This window comes from Girardinichthys multiradiatus, chromosome 10, assembly GCF_021462225.1.
Source record: "Girardinichthys multiradiatus isolate DD_20200921_A chromosome 10, DD_fGirMul_XY1, whole genome shotgun sequence".
NCBI classification, from domain to species: domain Eukaryota; kingdom Metazoa; phylum Chordata; class Actinopteri; order Cyprinodontiformes; family Goodeidae; genus Girardinichthys; species Girardinichthys multiradiatus.
This window is the reverse complement of record NC_061803.1, coordinates 38068949-38095776: the sequence shown is the minus strand read 5'-3', so window position 1 is coordinate 38095776 and position 26828 is coordinate 38068949. Positions and strand designations below refer to the sequence as shown.

Below are 26828 nucleotides of genomic sequence, written 5' to 3'. Positions count from 1 at the left end.
GTCCTTGTTCATCATTCCTATTCACCACAATATATGTAACAGAAAACATTGACCATGTTGAAACTCTGGAGCTGAATATCACAAGAATGGATGCTCCCATTCTATCATTCTAAACAGCTTGAATCAATTCAGAACATTAAAACGACGTAAAGACAAATTCGAAGTTATAACAGAAAATAGAAAAACATCAGTAAAATTCTCAGCAGAAAAACAGTGTAGTTCAGTCTCTGTCCTTGGTCTTCCTGGAACATTCTTTAGTCTCTTAGATTGGTTCTTTACAACTTTAGTGTTCTGCCATCGCATTTATCCTGGTTCAGGGTCCAACAAAGTCTTCATGTGTCCATAGGTCTCTGAGTCCAACGCCCAAAAAGGTTACTTGTACAGCCAGTCTCTGGAATGGTGTCATTCTGGGAAGACCGAGAATACTGACCAGTATCTTGCTAACCCATGACATTAAAGTACCACATGTCTAATTAAAACATCCTTTCTTGATGTCTCCACAGTCCGATTACTGTTTGTGTCCATTTAACTGCTCAACATATTCCCCTGTAGGTCAATTTGGTTCCCTCTCATCACCTGTAAAAGGCTATTGATAGAGAGATCTGAACTGCTCCTTTTAGCAATGATAATCAATTATATTCGCTCAGGGTTTTCATGCAAAAGAAAGAAACAGAAGTTAGCACGGATTGTTCAAGCAAACACCTTTTCCCCTGGAAGCATGCTTAGTGCCATTCTACCTCGCCCTATCAGCACAGATATTGTTCTAAACTATGTATTTCTCAGACATTATCCTGAAAAGTGATAGATTGACATTGCTAACTACTGTGTTTTTGTACAGTAAGTCAAAATAAGTTAAACAGTCATCAATTTGATCCAGTGCCTAAAAATAGTATGTCTGGTGCGCATTTTATTATCATTCAGAAATTAGTCATTTTATAAAACCGTGTGTGACCTCACCTCATGTGTTGTTTTATTCTTAAATCGATCTCATAAACTTCTGACTAAACCCCCTTTAATTAGAGAGATACATATTCTCCACTGATAGTCTTCCTTTTTAAACAGGTCAGATGACAATTTAAGCTTGCTAGTGTTTCTGCTATTTTGTTAATGTATCAGATTTCCGCTGATATTCTATAATCAACTTCATCCGGTTACTGCAAGCTTTCAGATAAAGAAGTCAGTTTTCAGCATTCAAAGTTTTCTTGTTTATTGACATTCTGTGTCCTTGTATGTGTGAATAATGTTGTATCTCCATGATACTGACTTAATTAACCACTGCTTCTGTACTAATAATCAAATTATATGATACTTTGTCTCTCCTGCCAGTATTGTCAGTTTCCTTTCAGTTAACAGCTGGCATCCAGTACCAGAGATCACAGCTCCGTTAGGGTTTGTTCCTTCACACATTCTTATCTAAAAGATAAGTTTTAACTTCTATGCCAAGTGTTTAGCCCTTATTTATCTGTATTCAGGGTGCGAATACTTAATGGAGTCTGCAATTTTGTGCTTTGTCCAAAGAATGTGATGTTTGGCATTGTAGAGACAATGCCTGGAAGTTCTCAAAACAGAAGATAACCAATTCCAAAGGGAGGCAGTCTATTCCTCCCTCCTATCATATAAACCTCTTAGTTTGCTAACATTCTGAGACCTTGTTTATAGCCACGTCAAACACCGCTGCTGTTTTTCACTAACAAAGATTATGTTAATTTATAAATGTCTGTACACACAATCAAGAAGTTCCCCATATAATTGTTGAAAGACATCCAGATAACATGGCACTTTCTCTGTTTGTGAAAGAGATGTCAAAGCTATATTTTGCCTTAAAGGGGACATTGCTTTTTCCTAATATTTTCCCTACAGTAACAAACATTTAATAAAATCCATTGTTTAAAGAAAACAAGAAACCTATTTTATTTTGTACATATATACTATCATTGTGCATCTCAAACACTCATTTATCTGTGAAAGACTTACTTGCGAAGACTTAGAATCCAGTATCCTATACTGTAAAAACCTTTCAGTCGTGCGGGATTGTAAATGTATTCAAGTTCCTGTTTTAAATTCTCTAAGCAACTTTCCTAATTCAAAACCCTGTTCTTTATATACTTATTATCTCTGTCTCTGTTCTGGGATCTAATCCAAAAACCATTTCCTGATCCTACTTGCCTTCTGAAGAATGTTTCCTGCACTTACATTCTCAGCTAATATGTTAGAGGTTAAACTCCCCACAGAGTTTTTCTTGGGATCTAGGGTAACACCTTCAATCATTAAAACTGTCATAATTTGCCATTACTATCATTTGAACTTTGTTGTGCATTTGTATTCCTAGCCCTAAATTCCTTTATTTTCTCATCTGTTAGTCCTTAACATGTAGTGTATAAAATCTAATCTCCTTAATTTTATAAACTAATTTAAAATGTATTGATGCACGAGAAACCCGAGAAAGCAATGCACACATTCAGTATGGCCAACAAATGCACATTTTCATACGCTTTACATGCATCACACACAAAATACCAATCGACACACTGCCTTTCACTCAATCAGCGCTGATCAAGGCCATTCATAAATCACACCAACGTCATACATTCTTCACACTCTCATACTCACACCTGATATTCTTCCCCGGGGAGTTTGAACCTAATTTATAGTATTATTGATGTCCCAATTGATCAATTCTCTTACTTTGTGTAAGCTCACGAGTTAATTGTTTGCTTAACTCACTTTGGTCTTTTTAACAAGATCACATTACTACTTCTGCAGAACACAGATCACTACTGCTCACGATAGAGATCTTAAACTAAAAAAAGAAAACACTGCAATCAACATTGCAACCTCCAAATCATGTACATGTAAAATTTCAACAGCTGTGGCCTTTTCCAGCGCTTTTTCCCTCCGGACATCACACGGAGGCACAATTCTCTCACTTCACTTAAATCCACCAGCTAATTTTCCTCAAGGTCTCCTACGTACCTTTTCTAACAAGTTTTTTATATATATGAATTAGCTGTCTCTTAAACAAGAAGGATTAATTCTCGGAGAGAGTCAGTATTAACGCCAGGCACTAAATAATAGACTTATGTCCGTCCTGGCTCCACGACCCAGCCGGGGGTGCGCACTGCTCTTTTTAAGACTGCCTTAGCCAATTCCAACTTTATGTTTTTAGACAGTCTCCCTGCATGCAGGACGCCGTGAAGACTGTTAGAAGAGAGAAAAAGGAGAGAGACCAAAGTCTCTATCTATTCCCCTTCAGTCGAGGGGCCCGGGGGGCCGAGATCCTTTCAACAAGAAAAGAGACAAGAACTCACCTTCTCCTGCTGTGGGCCCCGAACCGCAGCCACCCTGGCCCCTCTCCGGAGGAGTGACCGCAAACCTCTCCCTGTAGAGAGTTCCCCATACGGGCCACCAATATTTAGGAGCGGGCGGTCTAATCACTGAGCCAAAATAATTACAACAGTACTCAGAAATATTCTCCCCTGTAACAATCCTCACGAGAGGGGACTTTTTTCAAAGCGCACAAACAACATCTTCACAACAATTCCAGAAGTCTCCCTCCCGTTCAGTCTTTACGGGGCGGTTTTTATACAGATACAAAGCATTGGTGTGTATTTGGATTCTCTTGACCAATTGAAATACATTATATTCATTTACGTAATACATCTGGCATCCACAACATCGCTTTCTCTATTTTTCCGAGAATACACTCCGGCCCAACATCTGGAAAACATCAGATTGGCGTATGTGACATTTTATAATAAAACTCTCATGACTTTATCTGGATGCAAACTCTCAGGTCAAATTGACCGGGCAGAACTTTAGGGATATCAAAACTTTCCCAACTGAAACACAATACAAGCTCTTATCATTCCATGTCACACTGACCTGGCAGAGTCAGAATATCACAAGATTTCCTGCAATAACAAACCCATTAGTCTTTACCTCTCGCCAAGAACTTTTTCCTAATGTAATCTGTTTCCAGACAGGCCTGTTTCCTTATGCACAGAAGAAAGAATTCACAGAATTCATCTTATAATGGTAAACACAATAATAACACTTTTAATCTATTCAAACACAGCTTTATGCCTCTACAGCATTCACAGTGAACAAAGAGTTAGCTTGCAGCTAACCTTCGTGGCTGTGGGAAAGGGACGTGCTGTGTTGCGGTACTTTTGTCCTTCCTTCAGACCGGGAAAACCGCTCCACTTGGCGTTGTAGAGTCAGGGTCTCTGCAGGGAACTCTCTGGAACAGTTTCTGTTGCTTCTGGAGACCTCAGAAAGAAAAGTCAAGCCACGCTTGCACCTTAATTACCATCATGAAAGAATACCGGATATACAAACAGCAAATTATTCCTACATAACTTAGTGCATATGATTGCGTGACCGTATGACACTCCTGGAATAGTTAATTCTGCTTGCCAGCAAGGAGACATTAGTGCACTGTGTGGCCCTCCTTCCAGTTCCACGGGAGACCTGGGTGGAAGAGGTCTGTTTGTTGGAACGCTGGGGTTTTTATTCAAACAGTGACGTCACGGGAAGTCCGCTATTACCCCTCTTGTTCCTGTTCCTGGCTGTGCTGGAAGTAGGTTAATGCGATTTATTTTGAAAGTTCCAAACAAATTCTTACTGGCCTTTAATGTTGTAATTAATGGCTGGGTACCAACAGCAGCATCGACAATAGACGCAGAGAACATGGTGCAATTGGACTCCATTTCTCCAACTTCTCCCGGAATCTGGTCGAAGCTCTCCCGAAGGGAGTTGAATACATCCCTGGCCAAGGGCTCTGCCAGACGTTCCCAGCAGACCTTCACTATGCGCTTGGGCCTGCCAAGTCTGTCCCTTTGTCCTCTCTTCACCCAAGTGTCCAAAACATGCGGCTGAAGGTCTGAAGAGACAACAACAAAGTCGATTGACCTCCCGCCTAGGGTGTCCTGATGCCAAGTGCACTGATGAACTTCCTTATGCTTGAACATGGTGTACATTATGGACAATCCGTGACTAGCACAGAAGTCAAAGCTCAGTCAAGCTCAGGCACTCAAACCCCTCCACCACATTAAGGTGCCGGTACAAGAAGGGGTATATTTGCAATTTATAATTAACTTCAAGGAACATTTCCTGACCGTATGAAAGGGCCAAAAATAATTCCACTCTTTAAACAAGGACATAAATGTGACTTTTCCGATTACAGACCTATATCACTACTTCCACAGGTCTCTAAACTTTTGGATAAATTATTTTTGATTGGAATTAATACATTTATTAATAGCCTTTTGAGCAGTAGTCAATATGGATTTGGTTCAAATCATTCTACTGCTACAGCAATTATGGAGCTGACAAAAGAAATTTCAGATGCTATTAACGAGAAACATTATTACGTAAGCATCTCTAGACCTTCAAAAAGCATTTGACAGGCTGGACTGTAAAATATTATTGTATAAACTGTACAAATATGGTATTAGAGGAGTGGCACATCAGTGGGTTACTAGCTGCTTAAAAATTTGAAACCAGCTTGTTGAAGTTGACAAGTAAAAAGTATGTGGTATAGTTTGTTGGGTACCCCAAGGACCAGTATTTTTCTGGTTTATAAAAATTATGTTGTATTTGTGTCACAGTTACTACAGTGCATTTTGTTTGCAGACGACACTATGTTTTGTGATGGAGAAAATATAAAAGATGTTCTGCTAATCGTAGAAAATGAATTCCATAAAATAATGAAATGGTTTAATGCAAACAATAGCAAAACTAAATTTATGATCTTCTGTAGAAAAAAGAAAGATATTAATGTGTCATTAAGTATCAAAGATCATAGATTGAAAGGAAACAATATTAGGTTTTTAGGTGTTATGATTGATGAACATTTGACCATTTAATCACATATTGATAATATCAAAGTAAAGGTATTCCAAATTATAGCTGTGTTGTATAAGGTTAAAGATTCTTTCATCTGCACTGTTTCCATTGTATAACTCACTGATTGTTCTATCTGACCTATTGTATTGAAGTGTGGAGTAGTGCCTGTAAAACAGTTATAAGTCCAGTTTTCCTTTTACAGAAAAAGGATGTTAGTTGTTAGTGGGAATGGTCACAGAGACTCAACAAATCCCTATTTAATGAATTGGCAGAATATAAAATTCTAAAAACTATGTATAAAGCTCATCAGAAAAATTTACCTGATAACCTGCAAAACACGGTCACTAAGAATGTAAATATGACTTAAAAGGAACAGCAGTTTTTACCAAACCCAGGTTCAGAACAAGTTTAAAGGGAAGATGCATTTTAATCAAAGGGGTCACGCTATGGAAGTCCCGACTGTAAAACTAAAATATGCAAGTCCATTTATGTTTAAAAAATATGGTTCTGCACTGTAGTGGGTCAACTTTGTTTTCAATAGTTTATATTATTTGATAGTACAGCTGTGTCAGACAGCTCAAAAAACTGGAATTGTAAATACTTTTTGTTGATATGGGACAGATATTGCTTCTTTCTGCTCCTTTTCATTAATGACAAATGCTGTTGTTGCATTTGATTTTAAATGAATCAAATAAATGAAATGAAAGTGTATGTTATTTATATACTGATATGTTCTATTTAAGAAAAATCTTAGAATTCGAGAAATTCAAAAAACGTTTTTAGAACTAGGAGCTACTTTTAGTCTTAGGATTCTTTGTGAATATAGGCCTAGAACGTTAAGGGAGGGAAGACCAAGTCCAAATCAATGTGAGACCATTTTCTGGCTTCCTAATCATCTAGTTGTTGCTGCAGACATTTAAAGACAGTCTGTCTGCTCATTAGTAAGCAATCAGAACAGGGCTCTGGACGGTTGGCACTGGTCTACCTTACTTTCAGTTCAGAACCCAAACTTGTTAGAAGCAGTCCCTCAACTAAATGCTACTGGTCCAATAAATCTGACCAACTGGTAAGACGCTGAACAGACAAACCAGGGCCCGCACTCACAAAGATTCTCGGAGTCCTCTCAGACAGCTCCTATCTTAACCCAAAAACTCCTGCAAAGGACTCCTAGCTTAAGAGTGACTCCGTGTTCTGCTGAGAGCGACTGAGCGAGGAGATGACAGAACTTCCCACCTTATCTAAGAGGTGTGGTTGACCCGGTTGCTAGCTGTGACATTGTCTTCTAGCTGTGATTGGTTGTTGCAAAAAAACAAATACGCTCCTAGCAATCAATGGAGAGAAATTGGCAATGATAGAATTCAGACTTGATTCTTAAAATTGTAAATCACGATAAAACTTACCAAAATTAAATTGTCACAGCATCAAAATGTTTGAAAGTAGCTTATTTACATGCTTGTCATCATTTTTGATGTTTACTCGCCATACCAGTCGTTTCATACTGCATATTAAAATTCTGCATTTTATTGTGATCTCCTTCTTGTATAAAGAGGTTTAGTTTGGTAAAATTATCAAACAAAACAGAGAAAAAAAAAAGGTGGAGAAAACCAAACGGAACAGCAGAGCCTAAAGAGAGGTGATGAAAGGTAGATTTAGTCCTGGGATCACAGCACAAACAGTCTCTCATTTTCTCATCCTTAGTGCATGGAGACAAGAAAACAAAGTTTATTGGTAGCATTTGAACATAGCCAGGAGTTTTACACAAACATGGAGGTAAAAATGATGTGGCGGTGTTCTTGCCTGGTCTTCGGAAGAAAATCGCAGGTCCAACACGTCTAGAACCTAAACAAGACCAAGACTCTGCCTAAATGTGTGTGATTCAAATATGGGTGGTGCTGATATTCAAAAATGATTACAGTCAACTCCAAATGGAAACATATATATTACAGCAAGCCAATCTTTAAACATCATTTACATGGTTCTGTGAAATGAATAGTTCTCCAACTAACCATCAACAGCAGAACCAGCCCAGTTCAGATATACTGGTCAACTGACTTCCAAGAAAACATTGGGGATTTTATTTTCCTGTCAGTCACCACCACTTCCTAAACAAATGATCTAATACGTTTACAGCCGATCTCTTGAGAGGACAAAGAAGGTAGATGATGGCACCAACAAACACCTGGGCTCTTCCTTTTCTCTCCTGGCAGCTATTAGGTACCAGTCAGGGGTGATTTTGGATAGTCCGACCTCTGGTCCCCCTCTGAACAGGGCTGTAGAGCCCCATGGATGTACTCCAGTGTCCACTGCTCCTCGTGCAACACATGATCCTGCAGGGTGAACTGGCTTTGCTTTGTCCTGATCAGCTCCTTCACATGAGCACATGAGGACAGCGCTGCAGCACATAAACACAAAAGTTACGTCTTTGTAAAAGAATAATTTTTAATAAACTAAAACTTGAACTCTGTCACTTTAACTGACTAATCTAAAAAGAAATATAAAGATGACCTTCACTTCACCTTTTCCTAGGTCATCTATCAAGCTTCTGACATAGAATCCACCACCACATTCAATATCTGTTAGTCAGAAAACGTTCATTAGCAATTTGCATGTTTAAATAATAAATATAAAAACCAAACTAACCTAGAGAGAATAGAGGAGGTTTAAACTCCTGCAGCGTCAGGCTGAACACAGTGACAGGCCGTGCAGGTTTGGCCTCAACTTGGTGACCTTTTTTCAACAAGACAGACAGACGCTGGCCATCTTTTTTCAGGGCGGAGTAGCTGAAACACACAAGGAAACCTCACTAGACTGACAGCTGATTCATTCTTATATATATATATTTATATATATATCTCTAATTCAAACTGGCATGCGCTGCTCATGTGACCATGTTGCCGTTTCCTACCTGATCCTGTTGGGTAGTTTCCTTGGCCAGTTAGTACCTACAGTGGTTTTGAGCCATAATGAGGCAGTCACTATATACAGTGCCTTGCGAAAGTATTCAGCCCCCTTGAACTTTTCAACCTCTTGCCACATTTCAGGCTTCAAAACATAAAGATATAAAATTCAAATTTTTTGTGAAGAATCAACAACAAGTAGGACACAATCGTGAAGTGGAATGAAATTTATTGGATGTGTCAAACTTGTTCAACAAATAAAAAACTGAAAAGTGGGGCATGCAATATTATTTGGCCCCCTTGCGTTAATACTTTGTAGCGCCACCCTTTTCTGCAATTACAGCTGCAAGTCACTTGGGGTATGTCTATCAGTTTTGCACATTGAGAGACTGAAATTCTTGCCCATTCTTCCTTGCAAAACAGCTCGAGCTCAGTGAGGTTGGATGGAATATTATTCGGCCCCTTTACTTTCAGCGCAGCAAACTCACTCCAGACGTTCAGTGAGGATCTCTGAATGATCCAATGTTGTCCCAAATGACCGATGATGATAAATAGAATCCACCTGTCTCCGTATAAACGCACCTGCTCTGTGATAGTTTCAGGGTTCTGTTCAAAGCGCAGAGAGCATCATGAAGACCAAGGAACACACCAGGCAGGTCCGAGATACTGTTGTGGAGACGTTTAAAGCTGGATTTGGATACAAAAAGATTTCCCAAGCTTTAAACATCCCAAGGAGCACTGTGCAAGCAATCATATTGAAATGGAAGGAGTATCAGACCACTGCAAATCTACCAAGACCCAGCCGTCCCTCTAAACTTTCATCTCGAACAAGGAGAAGACTGATAAGAGATGCAGCCAAGAGGCCCATGATCACTCTGGATGAACTGCAGAGATCTACAGCTGAGGTGGGAGAGTCTGTCCATAGGACAACAATCAGTCGTACACTGCACAAATCTGGCCTTTATGGAAGAGTGGCAAGAAGAAAGCCGTTTCTCAAAGATATCCATAAAAAGTCTCCTTTACAGTTTGCCACAAGCCACCTGGGAGACACACCAAACATGTGGAAGAAGGTGCTCTGGTCAGATGAAACCAAAATCGAACTGTTTGGCCACAATGCAAAACTATATGTTTGGCGTAAAAGCAACACAGCTCATCACTCTGAACACACCATCCCCATTGTCAAACATGGTGGTGGCAGCATCATGGTTTGGGCCTGCTTTTCATCAGCAGGGACAGGGAAGATAGTCAAAACTGATGGGAAGATGGATGGGGCCAAATACAAGACCATTCTGGAAGAAAACCTGTTGGAGTCTGCAAGAGACCTGAGACTGGGACGGAGATTTATCTTCCAACAAGACAATGATCCAAAACATAAAGCCAAATCTACAATAGAATGGTTCACCAATAAACGTATCCAGGTGTTGGAATGGCCAAGTCAAAGTCCAGACATGAATCCAATCAAGAATCTGTGGAAAGAGCTGAAGACTGCTGTTCACGAACGCTCTCCATCCAACCTGACTGAGATCGAGCTGTTTTGCAAGGAAGAATGGGCAAGAATTTCAGTCTCTCAATGTGCAAAACTGATAGACATACCCCAAGTGACTTGCAGCTGTAATTGCAGCAAAGGGTGGCGCTACGAAGTATTAACGCATGGGGGCCGAATAATATTGCACGCCCCACTTTTCAGTTTTTTATTTGTTAAACAAGTTTGACACATCCAATAAATTTCATTCCACTTCACAATTGTGTCCCACTTGTTGTTGATTCTTCACAAAAAATTTGAATTTTATATCTTTATGTTTGAAGCCTGAAATGTGGCAAGAGGCACTGTATTAGCTTATTCTATCCAGCATGTTAAACCATTCAGTACTGCAGATACATGAGCTTTACTGACCTCTCTGAACCCATCTCAAACATCTGCATACCTGTCTTTATTCACCGTCTCAGGCCTGAAACCCATTGTCCATATTTTAGCTAAATTGCTATTTTTCTGCTCAAGAGACGATTATGAGTGCACTTACTTTTTTCCTTACCAAAGCCCTTAACCCCTTTGGGTTCAATAATCCATTGAATAAATAGCAGCGTCTCTAGTGGCGGTCGCAAGCGGTTTGTTATCCATCCAACTAACCTGCACAGTTGTGCCACCCAATAGTTTAATTTCCAGTTTGGCAGATTCAGACCAAATTCTTTGAGCTGAAGAAAAAATCTGGGTCTTCTTTTCTGCCGTATGAAATGAGAAATTATTTGTTTTAACAATCTGAGGCAAGATGGTTGCCACATAGCTGATGATTGGACAAGATGTGCAGAACGAATGTGAAGCACATTTATCTGGACTCCCTGTATTCAACCCAGGAATGACAGGAGCATCTTCCATCAGACCAAGTCCAGTTTCACTTCACTGATTAACCCACCAACATTCACAATGTAGTCATTTTCATTAAATGAGAATATTATGGAAAGGTTCATTTATTCCAGTAACTCCATTACTAAGTCAAACATTATAGATTGATTTCACATAAACTGATGTTTTCAAGCTTTTATTTCTGTTAATTATGATTTTCTACTTCCAGCCTGAAAACAGAGCATTTCATATTAGAATATTACATCAGACCAATGAGAAACATTTTAATACATATATGTGGACTTAATGAAATCTTTAATACCAACTTAAAGGTTATTTTCTGACAATCATCAGAACACAAGTTCTAATTTATTGAATATGACTGTATAGATGGGAGGTTTGCCGGTTTATCAGCATGCATATAAATAACCATAGTCGACCAATCAAATCAAACGTTTTTATCTGGTGTGTTAGTTGACCAGCATCATAGCAGTTTTGTAGCTTCCTAAACTGTTCTAGACAAGACAATGTGGAGGAACAAACGTAAATGGGTTTATAATATACAGCATGACATAATCTGCATCTACTAAAACCCACTCCACCTTGAGGTCTTCTCAGATCATTTCTGTCAGTGGTTTTATGGTAATTGTAAATAGTAAGGGAGAACAGGTGCATCCCCATGTGGTTCCTCTCCACCTACTCTCCTGACATGGGCCCTGAATAAAACACCTTGATCCACCTAATAAAATGTGTTTAAATTCCAATTGTAACCAAAGTATGATCTAAAACTAACCAATCCACTCTGTCGGAGGCTTACTCAGCATTAAGGCTCAGAACCATTAAAGCCTCTGGTTTAAATTTAGAGGTAGAGTATAGTCAAAGCTGTAACAGTGTTTATGCGCAACGTCCTGTTTGATCAGGTGTGATTACTTACGCACTTTAGCAATTGTGCTTATTGGTCTCTAAATTTTACCGATATTGCTTCAGACCACGATTCTGGAGCCTAAATACATAACATAATCTGGAAAAAGGTTAAATAATCCCACTAGGTTACAAAATCAACTACTCCTGGTATTTTGATTGTGTCCAAAAACCAGTAGGCTGCTGGCCATATTTCCTGACTCCTAGTAGTGTTGATTAGCAGAGTTAATGTTAGGAAGATCTCACTATTACTGGTTTTGTGCTTGTTAATCAAGAGTTTGTCCTTATTCTGCCTCTGAATTCAGAGAAGCTACCCTTGCTAATACTAAGCTAACTTTCCTAAACAAAATATAATTTTTTTTAATTCGTTGAGATTTTTGCCAAAATTAGACCATATTTAGTCATTTGTGTTCCGATGACTACAGCCCTGTCAGCTCAATGCTGCTCCTTGTGTAGCTCAGATTGTAAACTTCCTTTCATCAATTTAAAAACACACCTGTTGTCATTGGAATTTATTTCATCAGTGACTCACTTTATTGGAATCTATTTTTAAAAGACAAGTCAAACCTGTTTCTTGTTTTAACATGTTCTTTACTCACATTTTTGCCCCTGGTTCAGCCACCCAACACTAACCTATGAATCATTTAGACACCAAAAAGCAGACGATCAACCAAAGAGCTCAGCTCCTATACCCACCCAGATCCAGATAAATGAAGAGGACCAGAAATATATTAGATGGAAAAACAGAAAAGGAGTCAAAAGGCAGCCAAAGTCCAAAGAAAAGCTTTGCAAGACCTTCATTTTCAAAGATTGCAAAACAATCCAACCCCTTGAGGGGACAGAGAAAATAAAAAATACGGGTTAAGTGGTTCGAACAAAAGGTATTCCTTGCAGTTGCAATGAGATAAGCTGGATTAAAATCCTTCTTCTTGTGGAGGAAGCAGCTCGGCTGTTCCTAACCTAAGAATCAAACCAAATTGTTAGGTTAGGAGGTTCACCTTCCAGCAGGACAACCACGCTACACATTCAATTCAATTCAATTAAAAAATACTTTATTAATCCCAAAGGGAAATTAAATGTTGTTATAGCTCATATTATGAAGGTTTCCTCAAAGAGCCGTTGTAGATGCTGATGGCTGTGGGCAGGAAGGATCTCCGCCATACAGCCAGAGATACTATGAGACAGTTTAGATCAAAGCAGATTCAGGTGGTACAGTGGTCTAGTCAAGGTCCAGACCTAAATGCAACTGAGCATCTCTGGACAGATGTGAAAACTGATCTCCACATATGTTTTCCATAGAGCAGGAATGATTTTGAGCTCTTTAGCGAAGACAAATTAGCAAATCTAATTGTATTGACTCTAGGGGAGTTGCATAAAGTGCTTTTCAGAGTTATTTGTAAAGAATTTTGAAAACCATATATGTTCTATCATCTAAATTATGCACTACCTTGTTTTGGTCTGTCCTATTTAATCCAAATAAATAAAAACTATCTTTTGCTATTATAATACGACAAAACATTTCAAGGGGTATGAATACTTTTGCAATTCCCTGCAAGCCTGTTTTTAGACAGATTTTAGTGATTGCTACTGGAATCAGCTAGATATGCTCTGATTCCCATCTGTGAAGGTGTGAATAACCACCACTGCTGCACAGTTTAGCATCAGATGAGTAAATGTTCTCCTGAGATTTAGAAGTTTCTGATTAAGAAGCGTTACTCACAGTGGAGGAACCTGCATGATGTCTCCAGTAAAAGCTTTTAGCTTCTCCTCCATGTCCAGCCTGCTGATGTGCACTAGAGGGAAAGAACAGAAAACACTAACATACTATCTCCGGAATGTGTAGAAACTCTGCTATACAGGAAAAATTAATATTACTATATTTACCAAACTCTTTCTCCATAATCACTGTTCCAGTGGCATCAAGAGTATCTGTTGCTTTTCCCAGCTCCCCCACAGCCACGTATTTCTTAAAATACAATTATTAGAATACATCAAAATAAAATCCAATTCCCATTGGGTGCATAGCTTACATTGTAACATAGTTACATTTAAAGGTTACAAATCAAACTAGTTTCATAGTCAGACAACCAGAGGAAATACGAACAGCAGTTTTCAAAGAATGATTACATCCACCATGTTAAAAAAAGTGATCCTAAGCAACCTGCTTCTGGTTTTTCCTCAGGTTATCTTTATCTGATATTAATGTTCATCTGATGATCTGAAACAGTAAATGTGACAAAACCCCAAAAAAGAAATCTGTAAAGCAGCAAAATCTTTTTCACACCAACCTGACTCTAAGCCAGCCGAATGTTTGACTTTCAGGCAACAAGTAGATAAACAAAAGTAGGTGACACCTTCCTTGTTCACACAGTACGCCAACATGTTCGTTATTCCACACAGACGTGGGAATAAACAGTCTGTCCCTGCATTAATGCTCTGATATACGACGAGAAGTCAAGTCCCACTATTGATGCAGCAGCCAGTTTGCCACGCTGCATTAAATGGATTAGAAGTTATCATTTAGTTGCATATCCTTTTACGAAACAAGGAGTGATACTGCTGTAACTTTACACAAGCCCAGCTTCAGCCCACCTGTGTCTTTTCTAGTTTGTAATACTGTTCTCTACTGTATATGAACGTTGACTTTTACTGTAATGTAATTATAGTAGATAAAACCACAGTGAAAATCAACATGACAAATGAAGGAGTCCTTGTGTTGTTTTTAAGGAGCGTTACTGGACAAACTGAGGCACATAAACTCTTATGTAACATTTGTGGCTTTTCTAAGTTGTATTAAAACCGTTTATAACAAGTCATGCGAGGTTTTACCAAACTCACCTTGGAACCAGTCAACATTGTGCTCAGCATTTTGGTTCCGTTCCCAACACCAATAACTGAAAGAGAAAAGAAGTGGAAGGAATTGTTTTCTGCCTTAATCAAAGAGGATTATTTCAGACACATAGAACAACACGGTCAATGTGAAAATGCACAACCTGAGTCTCACTGATGGAAAAACCGGTGTTGATTTGGATGTAAAATCCCCAAACATCTAGTGATGAAACCATGAGTGAACTGACCAGTCCCAACCAGCCTGGAGTCGGCAATGTTTACACACCACAGCCTGTAATAGTACACAAACACTGATGGTCCGGCCCAATATTGTGTCCAATCCAAGTGGCACACTGGATCTTCACATGGATTGCAACATGCTGCAGATATTCATCTGGTGTTAAAAATTTTGAACGCCTGACTTTAGAAATGCAAAAGGCAACTGGTGACTCCTGCATTTTAGTTTCTCAGAAAAATGGAAACTTGAAAGATTAATGATAGATTTTTTTTAATTATTATTATTAAATACGGCAGCTTAATTAAATCTGTTTTGGATTGAAATGAACTGGATTGGGTGTCATTTGATTAGAGGGGTTTGTTGGGAACACCTGATGTGCCAGTCGGTGGCAGTAATGCGTCCTCCTCTTGGACCGTGATGGTCGCTTACCTAAGACCCCACTAGCAGCACTGTCCAGGGTCCCTCCGTGGCCCATCTTCAGCCACTGCTTCTTCCTCTTTCTGCTGTTTGAGGTCGGGACTCCAGCCTCTGGAAGGACGGAGAAGAAAAACCTTCAGTGAGCAGCAGACCTCAATCCATAAGCTGCTGCCTGAGCATGTTTACCTATCAGCAATGCCTCTTTCAGCGCATTTAACACATCAGCAGATGTCGGTCCTTGTTTCTTATATATGGCGAACAATCCGTTTAAAGACTGGAGTTTAGCCAGAGAACTTGTTATTGGTGTCGCTGCGTTGTTCAGATTCCCGGCCATGCTTGTTTCGATCTTCTTCTTCTGGTGTTTTTGGCGGTTGGTAAGTAACTTTGAGGTGTGCATTACTGCCACCGACTGGTATAGAGTGTAATTCTTCATGGATTTAAATGTACTTATTTACTAATACAATAATCAAATTCTATTTATCAATTTAGTTATTGGGAAAAAATCAAACTACGATTTGTATATGTCTGCTCCCTAAAATTTGCAATGTATCTATCAAATTAAAATTTTCTTTAATACCTACAAATTTTCTCATAAATTTCCTTTCTTGTTCATATTTCTGACACTTCAGTATGACATGTTCTATTGTTTCCTCCTCTCCACAAGTCACATTTTCCTGTATTATGTTTCTGTATCTTGAACAATGTAGAATTAAGTCCTGTAAGTCTGAATTTTAATCTTGTAATTAATATTTCCTCTTTTCTGCTTCTTCTTCCAGTTCTTACTTCTCCTATCTTTTTGATTCTATAAAACCATCTGCCTTTCCTTTCTTCATCCCACCTTTCTTGCTACTCTCTCTTGATTATCTGTTTGATGTTTCTTGCCTCGGACCTACTTATATTAATTATAATGCTAATGTGGATCTGTCACCTTCTTTGCCATCCTGTCTGCCTTCTCATTACCTCCAACTCCTACATGTGCTGGTACCCATAAAAATACTATTAATCCCATCCTTTGTATTCTGAATAAAGTATGCAATATTTCCTACAAAATGTCTGGCCTACAATCTGAATGATTAAGTTTTAAACTTAACAATGCTGAGCTTGAATATGAACAAATTATTGTTTTTAATAGTTTTATATCCTCCACCCACTGCATCACTAACAATACAGGTCCTTCTCAAAAAATTAGCATATTGTGATAAAGTTCATTATTTTCCATAATGTCATGATGAAAATTTAACATTCATATATTTTAGATTCATTGAACACTAACTGACATATTTCAGGTCTTTTATTGTCTTAATACGGATGATTTTGGCATACAGCTCATGAAAACCCAAAATTCCTATCTCACAAAATTAGCATATCATTAAAAGGGTCTCTAAACGAGCTATGAACCTAATCATCTCAATCAACGAGTTAACTCTAAACACCTGCAAAAGATTCCTGAGGCCTTTAAAACTCCCAGCCTGGTTCATCACTCAAAACCCCAATCATGGGTAAGACTGCCAACCTGACTGCTGTCCAGAAGGCCACTATTGACACCCTCAAGCAAGAGGGTAAGACACAGAAAGAAATTTCTGAACGAATAGGCTGTTCCCAGAGTGCTGTATCAAGGCACTTTAGTGGGAAGTCTGTGGGAAGGAAAAAGTGTGGCAGAAAACGCTGCACAACGAGAAGAGGTGACCGGACCCTGAGGAAGATTGTGGAGAAGGGCCGATTCCAGACCTTGGGGGACCTGCGGAAGCCGTGGACTGAGTCTGGAGTAGAAACATCCAGAGCCACCGTGCAATGACTATAGACCTGTTGCCCTGACATCTCACATCATGAAGGTCCTAGAGAGACTCCTGTTGGCCCACCTGAGTAAGCAAACAGTAAACCATCAGGACCCCCTTCAGTTTGCTTATCGCTGTGGAGTTGGAGTTGAAGATGCCATCATACACCTGCTTCAACAAACCCACTGTCATCTGGACAAAGCCAGCAGCACTGTGAGGATCATGTTCTTTGATTTCTCCAGTGCATTTAATACAATCCAACCTGATTTGCTTTGTCAGAAACTCCAGAAGACTCAGGTGGAGGCCTCAACAATCTCCTGGATCAAAGACTACCTGACAAACAGACCACAGTTTGTGAGACTGAAGGGTTGTGTGTCTAACCAGGTAGTCAGCAGCACAGGAGCACCACAGGGGACTGTACTCTCACCATTCCTTTTCACTCTGTACACCTCAGACTTCCAGTACAAGACAGACTCCTGTCATCTGCGGAAATACTCGGATGATTCTGCAGTCGTGGGGTGGATCAGAGATGGACAAGAAGCTGCGTACAGGACGGTGGTGGACCGCTTTGTGGCAAAGTGCGGAAACAATCATCTCATGTTGAACGTGACTAAAACAAAGGAGATGATTGTAGATTTTAAGAGACACAGGAATAAGTCAAACACTATTTCTATCATGGGAGAAGAAGTGGAGGTGGTGGAGGAGTATAAATACCTCGGTGTTCACCTGGACAACAGACTAGAGTGGAGATGCAACTGTGAAGCCATCTACAAGAAGGGACAGAGCATACTGTACTTCTTGAGGAAGATTAGGTCATTTGGTGTTTGCAGCAAGATGCCGCATATCTTCTATAAGTCTGTTGTAGAAAGTGTGATCTCTTCTACCATCATCTCCTGGGGAAGCAGCATCAGAACCAGGGACTTAAAAAAGCTCAACAAGCTGATAAAAAAGGCTGGCTCTGTTCTGGGGACTCCTCTGGAACCTCTGGAGATCATTGTGGAAAAACGGATTCTTCATAAAATGAAGAACATTATGGAGAACTCTGAGCATCCTCTTCACGAGACTGTCCTACAGCAACAGTGTCTTCAGTCAGAGGCTTCTTCAGATCTGCTGTAAGACGGAGCGCTACAGGAGATCCTTCCTGCCCACAACCATCAGCATCTACAACGGCTCTTTGAAGAAACCTACATAATATGAGCTATAACAACATTTAATTTCCCTTTGGGATTAATAAAGTATTTTTGAATTGAATTGAATTGAATATCTCAAATCTGTCAAGCCACTGTCAATGTTAATGTTTCACTTCCTGTAGCGGAAACGGCATGGCGCATTATTGTGAAATGCCATGCACGCTATTTCCGGTTAGCGTTAACAGTAGCTTTGAACAGCGGTCGATAAAAGGCAGCCGCCGATGTGCTAGTGGCTAATCAGCAGGCACAGGTACTGAGCCGACACAGCCGTCATTTAGGGTAAAGTTGGAGTTTGTTACCTAGAACTCCTGCGTGCTCGTTTGTTTTGGTAAAGCTAAGTCCTGCTATACTGTTTTAGTAAAACTAAATAATAAAAGAAAATAAAAAGACTGCGCAGTCAAGTTATTCTGGCCGGCCAGGAGAAACACTGCAGCCCCGTTGTTGCTCACCACGAACGCTTCTGCCTTTCTCCCCAGCTTCAGCAGTTTTTATTGAAAAGCCAGGCATGTACATGCAAAACAAAACATACATTCTATCAAGTGTCAGTTGGCCTGTCTGAAAGTTTCTATTTCGTATAGGCTTCGCCCTTTAAGGCTATCGCTAGTGGGTTTATCCCTTCGCACGCAGCGCAGCACTGAAAACTTTAGTCCACGCCCACCTGCTGTGTGGGCCCCACCCCGGTCCGTAGAAATTACGGTGAGACCGGACAAACGGCTCCCAATTTTTCTTCAGCGACACCTTAAGAGCACTGATTCAATAAGAACCCTGGCTAGCGTCGGCACTATACGCCTCCGCCCAGCTTGTAACACCGGCTACATCATGAGTTATGACCTGCATGCCATCTGCGAGGGCTGCCTCGGTCCTGATCATGCAAGCCTGGCCTTGACCCCGCAGTCCACCTGCCCTTCCTGCAGGCGTCTGCCTCTGGAAGAGAAGCAACGGCGGCTAGCCATTTTCTCCCTGCTAGAAGGGGAATTCCCCATAGCGGACCAATGCTCCCTCGATGAGGCATTGGACATCTTTGGTGTTGGGCGGGAATCGGACGATTCCGCCCCAGAGACAGCGACTGATATCTCCACTCCCTTCCTCCGGACGGAGGACACGGAGGCAGATACAAAATCAGTCCAGGCTCAGGGCCTCCCGATGTCGGCGACCACCCCCTTTCCGGCGATGGGCGCACTTGTTAGCGCGCTGCCGGACATCATCGCGAAAGTAGCTGAGGCTAAAGGTGTCCCTGTTCCCGCGCCTTTAGCCCAGCTCCCGACTGATGACCTGGCGGGAAAATTCGCCCCAGCTCATTCAACTCGCCGAGATCCGGTTTGGCCCCGTTTTCCTGCGGTAACTGCTTATCTGTCGGGAGCAGCGGCAGAGCTGCTTCAGCTAAAGGCACCGGTCTCCACCTTCACACCCATCACGAGGGTGGAGTCCCTGATGGATCAGGGGTTTCCCCCAGTTCCTGCTCTGGAGCCCAGTCTGTCGGCAGTTTTTGGGGTTAGGTCGGCCCGGCGCGTCGGACGACGGCCTGTGCCCCCCTACCCCAGTGATCAGATCACGACCAGACTGACTGATCGCTCCCACCCATGTGCCACTCAGGTCGCTGCGGCAACCAAAAACACCGTCTTCCTGGCCTACGCCATCTCCAAGAAGGCTCGGGAGATGGAGCTGCCTCCGGAGGATGTGGAGGAATTCTGCAATCTCGCAGACACCATCCTCAACCTCTGTGCGGCGTCGGCTGTGTGCTCCTCCCGCATCGCTGCCTGGCAGACCTTGCTACAGCGACAGATGTGGCTTCGGGTCTCCTCCTCCATCCCTGACGATTTTAAGAGGGAGTTAATGGAGGGACCGATCAGTCCGGATGGGCTGTTCGGTCCTCATTTCCAGTCCGTGCTGGGCCAAATGCAGACCTCTCAAGAGGAACTTGAGCGGGTCAAGAGACATGGGTCTCTTAATCGCTCTGGCTTCCGGTCGTCCCATACCACCGGCCGCTGGCGGGATCGCCGTGATCAGCGGTAGCAGCACAGACGCTCCACGGCCGCTGCCGCAGCTCCCCGAGTTCCTCCCCCCACTGCTCCGTCTACTCAGCCACAGCAGCAGCGCAGAGGTCGGCAGTTGGCGTGCGCCTGGTCCAACCCTCCACAGGAGCCACGGCGGAGATTTAAAAAGTGACTGGTGGGGGGGGATGTGTGTAAAACTACTGATTGTTTTGAAATAAAACACATAAATGTCTCTAAGAGCAAGTTTCCGTTTTATTCCGGCTCAGCCAGATCGTACGATCTCGCTGTGCTTTCCTCACACACATCCTCCACTCCTAATGAGACGGCCCCTTTTAAACGGCCGTTTAAGAGGCCCCACGATCTCACAGTTTCAAAGCATGACTCCACGAGAGCATCCTATGCTGTTCCGGTAGCGCTGCGCTCGCTGCCTTCTCCCTCCTGTCCTCCCCAGCTGTCAGTGGGTGAGATCACAGAGGATGCACAACAGCAGCTCCCTCGGCTCTGCTGCTAAACATTTCCAGGCGGCTGCTGTGTTGGGCGCGCATGAACCTGCTCTCCATCAGAGCAGTGTACATCCCCGGCGTCCTGAACAGAGGAGCGGACATCATGTCCAGAGGTGGTCCTCGTCCCGGGGACTGGAGTCTCCACCCCGAGCTGATTGTTCAGATCTGGAGCAGGTTTGGGAAAGCAGCAGTGGATCTTTTCGCCACATGGGAGAACGCACAATGTCAGTTGTGGTTCTCACTGAGCCCACGGGAGGATCCACCATTAGGAGTGGACACCTTTGCTCACAGCCTGTGGCCGAAAACGCTCCTTTATGCCTTTCCACCAGTTCCGCTGATCCCGCGGCTCCTGGATCGAATCCGAGAGGAACAGCTCTCAGTGATTCTAGTAGCCCCCGAGCACAAAACGCGCCATGGTTTCCGAGCCTGCAGCAGCTGGTGTCAGGTCGCCTGTGGCAGCTGCCGTGGAGAGAGGATGCACTTCTCCAGGCGGGAGGGGCGATCAGGAGCGTCCCAGAGTTAGGTCAACGTCTCTGGGTCTGGCCGCTGAACGGGAGCGCTTAGAAAGGCTGGGTTTCCCGCACGATGTGGTACGCACGATTCAGGGCGCACGAGCCCCCTCTACCACAGCGTCATACGCATCAAAGTGGGCAGCTTTTCAGCGCTGGTGCGCAGAGAAAGGTGTGGAGCCTTTTTCATGTCCATTAGGCTGCGTGCTGTCATTCCTCCAGCAGCTGATGAACAGGAATTTAGCTTTCAGCACCATTAAAACGTATGCTGCAGCTATTTCCTCCTGGCATGAGGGTTTTGGTGACAGAACGGTTTTTAACCACCCGCTGATGAAGCGTTTTCTGCGGGGTGTACGTAGACACAGACCCGTGTCACGCCCCTTAGTCCCTCAGTGGGATTTAGCGCTGGTCCTGCGTGCACTGGTTAAAGCCCCATTTGAGTACTTAGATCAGGCTCCACTAAAATTTCTGTCTTTTAAAACAGTCCTGCTGTTAGCTCTGACATCTGCGAAGAGAGTCAGCGATTTATCTGCGCTCTCTGTCGCTTCTGCGTGTCTCAGAATACGAGCCGACGGCAGCTCAGCTGTGCTGCGTCCTAACCCTGCTTTTACACCTAAAAGCATCACGAGTTCGTTCAGATCGAGAGTGATAACTCTGGATGGCTTTTATCCTCCTCCTCATAACTCCGAAGAGGAGGCCACCTCTCATCTGCTCTGTCCCGTGCGCGCGCTTTCATGTTACATAGCGCGCACGGCTGCACTGCACTGCACAGCGTCTGTTCGTGCATTACAGAGAAAACTCTGCAGGATGTCCTCTATCTGTCCAGCGCCTCTCACATTGGCTGTGTGAGGCTATTTCACAGGCTTATATTTCCTCTGGATTGGATCCCCCAGAGAATCTTAGAGCTCATCCAATCAGGGGGATTTAATCCTCCACGGCTCTGCATGGAGGAATGACAGTGGAGGACATCTGCACAGCAGCCTCTTGGTCATCTCCATGCTCATTTATTCGTTTCTACCTGCGAGATGTGTCAGGTTTCTCCATGACTCATTCTGTTCTCAGGGTTCTGACAGAATGACTGTTATTTCGTTGCATTTATTATTGAGTCACCCTTCCTGCATGCAGACACAGGGTGCCGTAATATTATTATCAGCCACTGTTCGTGACTTATGATGGTATTGTCACTGCGGCTGTATTCATTAAGCCTCTGTGTGAACAGAGGTTATTCTCCTCTGTTGTGTTGTCTGTGGCCCACGAGGTTGTTATGCTGCATCATTACGCATGATCCAGCTGCTGATCTGTCTCCACATTCCCTCATGGAGATTTTTGACCTGCTCTGCTCATCGTTACACTGTTACAGTTCGTAACCTTCGTTTTCCAATTACAGCAGCAGGTCTGTTATCTCAGCCTTTCCCTGACCAGATATTTTCTCTGTTCATTGTGATGCGCAAGACGCTTGGAGTGCGTCATGACGCATTCAGAAGGCTGATTTGTGGTGTCATTAGGCGAGCAGATGTTCAGTTGTGGTCTGGATGGACCCAGTGAGGCATAGACTACATCCTGCTTCGCCTTTAACCCACTAGCGATAGCCTTAAAGGGCGAAGCCTATACGAAATAGAACGTTAGTTACGTACTGTAACCCCAGATTCTATGAGTATAGGCGCAGCCCTTTAAGCTCCGGGCCTCACTGGTCCCTGAATGGCTGAAGAAAAAGCTATTTGGGAGCCGTTTGTCCGGTCTCACCGTAATTTATACGGACCGGGGTGGGGCCCACACAGCAGGTGGGCGTGGACTAGCGATAGCCTTAAAGGGCTGCGCTAATACTCATAGAATCTGGGGTTACAGTACGTAACCAACGATCTTCATTGTTGCCGAGTAGAAAAACATACATTCTTATCAAATGTCAGTTGAGCTGTATGTCAGTTGGACTGACTGATATATCTAAGTCAAACACACACAGAAGCCTGACTGTTAGCCAGGCAAATTATATCTAAGTTAAACACACACAGAAGGCCTGTTAGCCAGGCCACCAAGCCACACAATACATTTTATTTCACACATTATTAAACATAACTTGAGCATAACAATTCAGACCCTATTAAGTATTTTAAATGTTTCCAACAGTAAGGACGCTCCGGACCTTCATTTGCAGCAGTTAACAAAGAATATCTAATTCAACCCTTAATTATACTCACTTGCCATTCACGCACACGTTGTGCTAACTAGTATTCAAGTCTCCCACAACTGTAGCCTCACATTAGATTTCTTACACAAAGTTAAACGGTGACGTCACTAACAAAGCGACCAACCCCCTGAGCGAGCTCACCCTGAAACAATAGGCCCTATTCTGATTACCAGTTAACTAGAAGCACTTTGGCAATAACTGAGTACTATAACTGGTGACTTTGGAGCATTTTCTACACATATACCAAAAATCTTTATACTTTTAACTTGTTCTAAAACTTGATTGTGTAGTTTTAGTTTTATATTTTCTCTTTTTCTTTTCTGTGTAAACACTATTACTTTTGTTTTTTTTACTGAGAATTTAAATCCCCATTGATTTGCCCATTCTATTCCAGTAATCTCATCTCTTATTTTCTTTACAATAAGTTTGATATCACGACCCCCTTTCCATGTAGCTCCATCATCTGAAAATAGTGAGCAACCAACTTCTTTGCCAATATTTTTAAATACATCATTTATCATTATAGAAAACAATAATGGACTTATAATACTTCCTTAAGGAGTACCATTTTCTACTATATAGTTAGCTGACATTTCTTGACCAATTCTTACTTGTATTGTTCTATTTGATAAAAGGTTTTAAATCCATTTAAACATCCGTCAGTCAGTCAGTCATTTTCTACCGCTTATTCCATAGTGGGTCCATTTAAACATTTTTCCAGTAATACCAATTTTACTTAATAATCCTTTAACCAACATCATTTCATAAGCTTTTTCTATATCAAAAAATACAGCTACTACATCTTTGTTTATTTGTGCTTTCCTTATTTCATGTTCTAAACATAATGCCGAATCATTTGTACTTCTCTCTTTTCGAAAACTATTTTGATACCTAGATATATACCCATTAATATTTAAATAATATGTGTATCTATTATTAATCATTCTTTCCATTATTTTACATATATTTGATGTTAATGCTATCGGTCTATAACTTTCTGGTTTTGTGTTATCTTTTCCTGGTTTATCTGCTGCAATGATTATTGCTTCCTTCCAGCTCTGTTGCAGCTGTCCCTCCTCCCAGACTTTATTGTATAATTCTAATATTTTGTCTTTTGCTTTGTCATTGAGATGTTCTATCATCGCATAGTAAATGTAATCTTTTCCAGGTGATGTATTTTTTCTTTTCCTGGTAACAAAGTTAAACTCTCCTTTTGTAAACGGCTCATTTATTAAAATATTTGTATCTACATTTTTTTGCATTAAGTCTCTATATTTCAGTTTTGTGACTTCCCTGCCCTTCCTTCCCTCATAACTAATATTACTTGAACTATGAATTTCACTACATGTTTTAGCTGATATTTCAGCTTTTTCCTTATCTTCCTTCCTTCCTTCCATTATATAGATAACTTTTTCTTCCAAATACATCACTAACTCCGCCATCAGCTCGAGTGATAATGTTTCACACAGATTATAAAAAATTATCCTCTTACATTTTTCTTTTTTTTTCCAAACATTTCAACTACTATGTATTCTAATTCCTTACCTTTTCCTAATATCTGTTATTGTATTCATTATTTTACAAATATTCCACATCCTCCTCCTCTTCCCTCTTGTCTATCCCTTCTGATACTATTGTACCCTTTAAACACAACATCTAGGTTTGGCTTTAACCATGTCTCCTGTATACAGGTCCTTCTCAAAATATTAGCATATTGTGATAAAGTTCATTATTTTCCATAATGTCATGATGAAAATTTAACATTCATATATTTTAGATTCATTGCACACTAACTGAAATATTTCAGGTCTTTTATTGTCTTAATACGTATGATTTTGGCATACAGCTCATGAAAACCCAACATTCCTATCTCACAAAATTAGCATATCATTAAAAGGGTCTCTAATCGAGCTATGAACCTAATCATCTGAATCAACGAGTTAACTCTAAACACCTGCAAAAGATTCCTGAGGCCTTTAAAACTCCCAGCCTGGTTCCTCACTCAAAACCCCAATCATGGGTAAGACTGCCGACCTGACTGCTGTCCAGAAGGCCACTATTGACACCCTCAAGCAAGAGGGTAAGACACAGAAAGAAATTTCTGAACGAATAGGCTGTTCCCAGAGTGCTGTATCAAGGCAACTCAGTGGGAAGTCTGTGGGAAGGAAAAAGTGTGGCAGAAAACGCTGCACAACGAGAAGAGGTGACCGGACCCTGAGGAAGATTGTGGAGAAGGGCCGATTCCAGACCTTGGGGGACCTGCGGAACCAGTGGACTGAGTCTGGAGTAGAAACATCCAGAGCCACCATGCACAGGCGTGTGCAGGAAATGGGCTACAGGTGCCACATTCCCCAGACCTGGGCTACAGAGAAGCAGCACTGGACTGTTGCTCAGTGGTCCAAAGTACTTTTTTTGGATGAAAGCAAATTCTGCATGTCATTCGGAAATCAAGGTGTCAGAGTCTGGAGGAAGACTGGGGAGAAGGAAATGCCAAAATGCCAGAAGTCCAGTGTCAAGTACCCACAGTCAGTGATGGTCTGGGGTGCTGTGTCAGCTGCTGGTGTTGGTCCACTGTGTTTTATCAAGGGCAGGGTCAATGCAGCTAGCTATCAGGAGATCTTGGAGCACTTCTTGCTTCCATCTGTTGAAAAGCTTTATGGAGATGAAGATTTCATTTTTCAGCACGACCTGGCACCTGCTCACAGTGCCAAAACCACTGGTAAATGGTTTACTGACCATGGTATCACTGTGCTTAATTGGCCTGCCAACTCTCCTGACCTGAACCCCATAGAGAATCTGTGGGATATTGTGAAGAGAACGTTGAGAGACTCAAGACCCAACACTCTGGATGAGCTAAAGGCCGCTATCGAAGCATCCTGGGCCTCCATAAGACCTCAGTGCCACAGGCTGATTGCCTCCATGCCACGCCGCATTGAAGCAGTCATTTCTGCAAAAGGATTCCCGACCAAGTGTTGAGTGCATAACTGTACATGATTATTTGAAGGTTGACGTTTTTTGTATTAAAAACACTTTTCTTTTATTGGTCGGATGAAATATGCTAATTTTGTGAGATAGGAATTTTGGGTTTTCATGAGCTGTATGCCAAAATCATCCGTATTAAGACAATAAAAGACCTGAAATATTTCAGTTAGTGTGCAATGAATCTAAAATATATAAATGTT

General features: G+C 41.7%; 1 protein-coding gene across 2 annotated transcripts; it reads right to left on the bottom strand.

Moving 5' to 3' along the window:
• Positions 1-7545: 7545 nt before the first annotated feature.
• trub1 (TruB pseudouridine (psi) synthase family member 1) lies at positions 7546-15860 on the bottom strand. Of its 2 annotated transcripts, XM_047376210.1 has the most exons (8): positions 15677-15859; positions 15503-15601; positions 14845-14900; positions 13891-13972; positions 13727-13799; positions 8488-8627; positions 8364-8420; positions 7546-8239 (listed from the first exon to the last, which is right to left on the bottom strand). In XM_047376210.1, exons 1-8 carry the CDS (start codon positions 15822-15824, stop codon positions 8058-8060), a joined length of 837 nt encoding a protein of 278 aa, XP_047232166.1. In that variant the 5' UTR covers positions 15825-15859; the 3' UTR covers positions 7546-8057. The 2 variants fall into 2 exon arrangements, with proteins under 2 accessions (XP_047232166.1, XP_047232167.1); XM_047376211.1 differs by lacking the exon at positions 8364-8420 and having other exon boundaries at positions 15677-15860.
• Between the last annotated feature and the right edge of the window lie 10968 nt (positions 15861-26828).